Source organism: Acyrthosiphon pisum, chromosome A1 (genome assembly GCF_005508785.2).
Source record: "Acyrthosiphon pisum isolate AL4f chromosome A1, pea_aphid_22Mar2018_4r6ur, whole genome shotgun sequence".
Lineage (NCBI taxonomy): Eukaryota > Metazoa > Arthropoda > Insecta > Hemiptera > Aphididae > Acyrthosiphon > Acyrthosiphon pisum.
Window position 1 is genome coordinate 135452124 of NC_042494.1, and position 8261 is coordinate 135460384.

General features: G+C 28.5%; 1 protein-coding gene across 5 annotated transcripts in view; it reads left to right on the forward strand.

The window, feature by feature from the left end:
* Window positions 1-8261, forward strand: part of LOC100573836 (collagen alpha-1(XVIII) chain) — a 285075-nt gene that overhangs the window by 241556 nt on the left and 35258 nt on the right. For all 5 annotated transcript variants that reach the window (XM_029488395.1, XM_029488396.1, XM_029488397.1 and 2 more), the window contains 2 exons: window positions 5273-5331; window positions 5579-5659. In XM_029488395.1, the coding sequence (XP_029344255.1) occupies window positions 5273-5331; window positions 5579-5659 (140 nt within the window). The remainder of the gene's footprint in view (window positions 1-5272; window positions 5332-5578; window positions 5660-8261) is intronic.

Consider the following 8261-nt stretch of genomic DNA (forward strand, 5'->3'; position numbering starts at 1 on the left):
ATATATTTTATTATAAAAATATTACACAATAATATAATATTCCTAATATTTCAAACGGGTTCGTAACAGCAATAATAAAAATATTAAATTGGCTTTTTCCTAAAATTCAGTTTAGTATCCTTAGAATATGCATAGTTATTTTTGAACTATTCGGGGTATACTTTATCAACAAGATAATTGAAAACATTACAATTTAGTATGGTCATTATAACGCGCGTATGTACTCGACTCGGCAAAAATATTATCTTTCTGGAAAAATAAATTAAAATATAATCTCTATAAGCAATTTATACAGCAGCTAGCAGGAATTAAATACATATAAAACAATATTGTTTTCAGCGAACAATTTAATACCTAATAATAATAATACGAGTATATCCCATCAGATGAATACTTTTTCACTGTAACATCCACGGTTAAAATTAAACACCGGTTAAAAATCGATTTAACGTATTTAAAATAAATATACTAAAGTCAAATTTTACCATCACATTTTTTCTGTGAATATATTTTTAGTTACAATTTTTTTTGTCATATGTTAAAGTCTACATTTTAATTAAACATTGAACCAAATGTGTAATACTCAGTATTACATCCTTTAATAATGCAGTTCACAAATATGCATGTTATTTTAACCAAATAATTCAGACTGTTTGTACATCGTAGGTAAACAATAATATTTTTTTATATATAATATATAGGTAGTTTAGTTTGATTTATTTCATATAGGTATTAGGTATACCTACTTGTATTTAAATTAAAAATATGAATTATTTTAAAAAAACGTTTCTAATACGATCATAAGTAGACATTGATTTTGTATTTATGCGAATTTGAATATTGTTTTTTTTTTATTATTATTATTTATTTGTACAAATTTCCAAACCGATATTAAAATTGTTTTAGTGGCAACATTATATGCAATAAAAACCAGCCTATAGCTAGTTATAATTAATATTCTATAAAAAAATAATATCAAAGACAATTTCCATTAAATATAGAATATAGGTATCATAACTGCAGCACATACCCAAAAAATCAGTGTATATACCTATGCAAATTTATTACAATATCAATCGAAAAATAAGAAACTAAAAATGAAAATTAATAAAAATAGAATTATTCTTTTTTTTTGTATGTCGACAAAATATTATTTTTAAAGTTTTTTGGAAATTTCAAGAAAACGCTTAATTTTTTATTAAAATATTATAAATTTATGCAGTCAAAACTCAAAATCATAAAGCATGTCAAACGATCAACCAGAATTAATATTCAATTGACATTAAAATCCGCACTCTTTTGGTACTATGTACTCTAATGTTTAATTTTGAAGTATGTTAGTTGAGCATAACTATTACGATATTTTCCGGGTACCTACCTATTAAGAATATAGGTATGACTTTATAGGTTTCATTCAATATATCCGGCCTGCAGAGTCACGTCACCTAAAATTATTTTTGAAACATCAAACACATTTCTCTTTTTTATGCCCGGCGGGTAATGGTCTTATATTTTTAACCAAACGGTGTTTTTAGGGGTTCTCATAAAACGAGACAACTTACTTTTATCGTTTGTCATCGTGCATGGTTGTGGCAGTGCAACAAACACTTACCATTAATCATTACCTATTTTGATAGCACGCCATCTACGCATTGTTTGCCTTTAAACTGTAGCGACTTGTCCGGGGGGCAATAACTTGTAAACAGGCTTGTTTCATCTGCGCGCAGTCGTAGGTGCGAACGAGTATATTATTATGATCGCCATTCGTCAGTTTATAATATTATTATCCTTGTCTCGAGTCTGGCAAGCCGAGACTTGACCAATTGGCGCAAACGTCGTTTGGAACACTCGTTTCTTTCCCATTTGTCCCGTAGAGGAAAACCATATTATTATTATGTCACGCGGTGCAAAGCGAGAAAGCACTGAACACACATCATTCAAAAGTGTGTTCTTTGTCGGATGATCTAACAGAGATGTAGTCACTGTCTAGTCGGCCGCTCTCGTGTTTGTGAGACGGGTCCATTATTAGGGATATAATAATTTATCTGATCTATGCGCCACTCAAACCATCTTAATTGCCATAATGCGTTTTCGGTGTATTATTGTTTTGATCGTTTTATTCACTTTGAATAATGCTGTTTTGATATTATTGCACTACACGGTTGATGATTCATATAAATAAATTTATGGTGAAATATTCTGATATTAAAATATTGACCTAACGAGTATATTATTATGCATTTTTTTAACCATTATAATATTATCAATAATTTACCACCCAACCAGACGGACGATTTATTAATCGTAATTTTTCTGTTATTTTTTTTTAAATAATTTTTATGTTAGAATAGGTAATTAATAATATTTATCATGATTTCTCAATGATATCCCATTCGTATCGAGTGCTATCTGTGTTTAGTTTTCGGTATTTGGTGGTGGTGCACAATGTCATAAAATCCAAACATCATCATTGGTACAGAAAAACACGATACCGTCGCTGAGAAAATCAATAACTCTTTTTCTCTGCAGTTAGAACAAATACGTTAGGCATCTATTATAGGAGGAACAAACGTAAATGTTGTCATTAAAAAATTGATTGTATATCATAAAATTAGTGTCATTAATCAACGTGTTCATGATATGATATTAATATTAATGCGACAAAAATCATTAACTTGGATGGCCCAAACGTGTATTATTATAATAATATGCTCAATATTAAAAGTATGATGCATAAAATCATACTTTTTCTATTCACCCCCCCCCCCCCAATTTAAAATAATAATTATTATGCGTGTATAGCCTTAATATTATTCGAGTGAGTGCATATTATAAATTTTGCTATTTTATGACTCAGATTAAAGTTGAATATAATATTGTATAGTACGTTGTCATTATACTATATTATAGATGTGATCCTGAATTATGATTTTATGTATTTAAACTTACCTATGCAGTTTGATAATTGACACAATATGTTATGTTCATAAGAATTATTATTGAACTTACCTTCACACCCGCTAACAAGAGTATAATTAGTGTTTTGTCATGTACCTACTACCTATATAACATCATTATTTATTTTAACAACGGAGGACACCATAAAGTTTATATTACAAACAATTAAGGCTAGCACACACTATACGAGCGTGCTAATAACTTACTAGTACTATATATACGTGATTTATGAGTATAGATACAACCAATAATTAATGTTACGTTGCCTAATTAAATTCAATGTTCAAATTAATATTTCTAAGTAACAAGTGATAAATCCAGACTACTACACACAATAACTACGGAACAGCATAATTATGTCGTTTATGATTTTCCAAAAACGCTTTTCAAAAATATTAACCGACTAGTAAGCAACTAAAAAGTTATTGATTGTCACAACCAAGGAAAAGCATCGTGTATAAATTAATAATACAAATAGGTACCAAATAATATATTTTGTGAAATAATTTAATAGGTAATATAATTTAACACTTTTTAATGTAATAAATTACAACATAAAAACAAATTGTATAATTCAACTATGGTATATTCATCATTTTATATTTCCGATAGGTACTTCAAAAATTGCATAATATAAATTAATAATATAGAATATTAGCTGTGTTTTGTAAATGAATGGTTAATCGCAATTTACAAATTTTCAAAATTGTTTTTAAGAACCTACCAAAATTATATTAAAATCAAAATATTGTTCATAATTATTAATACAGTGCAATAATTATAAAATTACTAAACTATTTAAAATATTTTACTGATCTTAAAATGCTTTGGACATATATCAAATAAGTATTACTATTTAAGAATTATAACACGCTCATTTAAGATGAAATCATTAACGAAAATTAATTGAAACCTTTGACTTTATTATGAGAATGTTGTGTAACGTCTAATTAAATCGGATAAAAAAGGCCACGAAACATAAAACAACAATAACGATTAAACTACTACAATATCAAGATAAATTATTTTTGTGATGTTGTTAGTCGCTTTAAGCACGTATTGTTTGCGACCGACAGGTTCTGATTAGTTCCCACATGGTGTTTCAGTGCTAATCCCTCTGGGCATTTCTATAATATTTACTCAAAAGCACCATACTATTTTACATTTTTTTTTTCACCATACGATCAAACCAGAATATCGTAAATTGGGATCGACTATACAAGTCTATACAAAGCAGTTTCGGATCAAGGCACTCCACATCCACAGCTCATACCTACATAGCTTATACGCCATTGTTAAGTCAATGCATCGTTACGTTTTCGATAACTTCATAGGTACACGATTTACCAATTTACTTCACTCTATATGGACTTTCAAAGGCGCCTAAATATTCCAAAGCATTTAGATTTCATTTTTTAATACTATTGGTCGACTTGTAGACCGTTTCATAATATTATTACTTCATCCGATTATAACTTTATCGGGATTCTTACTATAATATTATGACGATTTCACGTTGATATTTGTTATCACTATCTCTCACATAATGTACTCTACGTAAATATTTATTATTCCCGTTAAAAAAACTAAAGCGATAGTATTTTTTTATTAGTTTTGTTTTTTTTAAGCTGGTTACTTAATACTTAATACTTAATACTTGAGATTAGGTTAGTCTTTAGACAACCAACTCGATTTATACTGGAAGGTTTTAAATTTTGAAAGACATTTTTTTCAGTCTATTTAATTTCCAGCAATTTGTATGGTTTAATTGGCTTAAAGTTTAAATTACACAGATAATTAAAAATAACCTAATAAAAACAAAATGTTCAAATTTCAGAGATCTTTCAAATTACCTCTATCAATGGCGAAATTCTATAATATATTATTATACATAGTGACATAGTGATATTGTAAAGATTATACGTAACATGTACCTAATATGTATAATATATAGCTAAATCTTAATAAGGTTAAATATTTTTCATACTCCGATCATCATTGATGGTGTCAAACTGCTTCGGTTAAAAAAAAAATTTAAAAACAGCCTTTTTTATTTGAATTGAACATAATATTATTTAGTAGTGACCGCTAATAATGCGTTGTGAGTCATGTGATCCAATGACTCAACCGGAAAACAGACTTTTAAAGATTTTTAAAACGATACGCTACCAATAATGACGGAATGCGTGCGTATAAAACTGCATCCGAAATGCAGTTAACTACCAATGTTCGTTTGACGCATCGTCAGTGGTCATCAGTATGGTTTACCTACCTAAATTTCCTCCTAAAACCGAATATATTGTTTGTGTTATAGAAAACCATAGCTATCAGACGCCCAACATCAAAGGGGATAAAGGCGATGCCGGTCAAAAGGTGAGTTTCACATTAATCTAATTTTTTCGATTGTTATTATTACGAATCGGTCCGGCGAACACTGCGACGGTTGTGTGTCCGTGCATGGATCTAATGGACCATTAAAGCTACACGCTTAACAACCAGCTCCTCGTTAGTGACTCGCCGAGGTTTGCCGCCGAACTGTAATAATGACAACAATAATAATTGACTGATAAATGCGGATTGCGCACAACGATCACGGTCTAAATTTGTTTGAAATCGACAGGGAGAGTCGATCAGAGGACCACCCGGACCACCAGGACCTCCAGGCTCGCCGTTTTCCGGGGACTTTGCCACCGACGAAGAAGTGAGTGCTATAAATTATGATTGTTGATTTTCGGCCAAACGGTCTCTTTCGTTTCTATTTATTTATTATGATTTTTTATTTTAATGAAAATCGACTATAATATAGTATTTACTAGGGATGGGCCGATACTAAAACCGATACTCGATATCGGCCGATATTGGTGGTATCGGGTTTATCGGTATCGGTTTTTTTTTAACCGATATTTGAACCGATACCAAAAAAAAAAAAAACCAAATCTATCAGTATAATAGCATTGATTATAAATTGTAATGGTTAAATGTAAAATAATAATATTATTTCGGCTGATAGTATCGGTGATATTTTAATATCGGTTCATTGTTTATGCTGTAAATGTTGGTTTACAAATATATCGGGTATCGGTTTTTTATCGGTTGCATGAATCGGAATATCGGATATTGGTAAAAAGAGGTATCGGCCCAACCCTAGTATTTACTATAGGTATTTTTTACCAATAATAATTATTGCTGCGCCATCAACATCTGCTCTGCAGTACATCGTTGCTATTGTTGTTGTTGTTGTTGTTGTTGTTGTTGTTGTTGTTGTTGTAATCAGCAATTGCCAATCAAATTGTGCACATTCATTTAATATAAACTTAGATAGTGTAGCTAGGAACATTTTGCTAATGCAACGCAACCGGCAGCTCGTTTCAGTTTAAACTTTTGGAGTAATTTGCGCAGCATCCTAAATTGATTCTGTCTATTACAGTACATGCAAAATGTAAATGAGGATTATAAAGTAATTAACCGCACTATTCCTGGAAAAAGAACGCATCGGTATTAAAATGATATGTGATATCATAAATATCATAACTATATATCTAAAGTAACTCGACCAAAGTTAGCTTCAAGTGCATGAGGCGGTGCGTTACACCGAATTACATAGTTTCTAAATAATATTATAATATATATATATTAAGTAAATAAATCACGAAAATACAAGCGACTGTGGTAGGTACGCATAATCAATATTATAAATTTAAATAAAAAATTGTTACGACTAATAATGGGCAAATATGAAAATATTAACAATTGACTAGAATATACCTCATTAAAGAAGTTGACAAGTAAAGTTCAAAAAGTTTTTAGTTACACAAATTCCATGAAATGAAAGTTTAAGAAACTGCCATCTTATAATCAATGTTCGGTATGCTATGTAAATCATTTTATGAAATAACGTTGAATCTCAACCCACCGGTAGATACATAATGACAGACATTGAACAGATACGTTAATTTTTAATATAGGTAAGACACGAGATACAATATTGCATGAGTATTATAGATTAAAGTTTATTATACATATATTGTGATTCTTAAGACATTATTTTTTGAAAATAAATTGTAAATTTAATTTAATTAAAATCGCCTAAAGCAAATCAAATTGGAAATAAAGACATAATAATATTATACCCACACAACATTTTTCAATGTAACTCATATTGATTAATTATTTTTTTTTTGTTTAATTAAAATATTTGTAATACATTTAATATAAATTTATAATAATTCATATATATTTTTAAAAAACTATAAATATTTAAATTTAACAAATGTATCAAATAAATTACTTTTAAATATAACTTTTATTGTATACTATATTATATTATATTTGCGTATACGAATAAATAACAATAGAATTATAATATTTTGTTATTGTAAATATAAATAACATATTATACTTTCAAGTACCAACGTATAGGTAGCCCTTTTTATTATTATGTCAAGTAATCTGACTAACTAAAAATAACGGTTTTAGAATTATTCTATAAATAAATAAAAACAATTCCATTGTAAAAATATTATTTTTATTCGCAATTCAAACTTATTTAGAGATCATTAATTATTTAAATGTGAATGGTTATTATATATATTTTAAATGTTAACTAAAGTAAAGTTATAATGAATTACTATTAAAACAAAGTTTATATAATTTTTGATAAAGTGAACATATTATTATTAAATTCTTATAATATTAGGTACCTTAAGTCCGTGAATGAAACTTACAATTTAAACGAATCTAAAATATTTAGTGTAGGTATATAATAATCAAACAAATAAATATATGTTCTAGACAAATTAAGGAGCACATAACAGTGGAATAAAAAAATTAACACATGTTTAAAAAAGCAGGTAAGTGGATGTCGCTCTGGTGTACAGTAGATTACAAGTGGGTCTTTGTATAATGGATTGTATTAGACTTAAATTCAATGATATAATATCATTGTATAAGAAAAACAATTCTGAGCGGAGACGGTTTGTAAGTCTGGATATTTTATATTGTTATTATTTATTTTATTTTGTAAGTTGAATTAATATTATCTAATATATAAAATTCTCGTGTCACAGTTTTCGTTGCCATACTCCTCCGAAATGGCTTGACAGATTTTGATGAAATTTTTTGTGCATATTCAGTAGGTATGAGAATCGGCTAACATCTATTTTTCATACCCCTAAGTGATAAGGGTTGTCCAGAAAAAAATAATAGAAGTGCTCAAACAGGGATTTTGATAATTTACAGTAGAAATATTTGTTTATAAATGGTTGCTATTGGTTATATATATATAAAAAAAATATTATTATAAA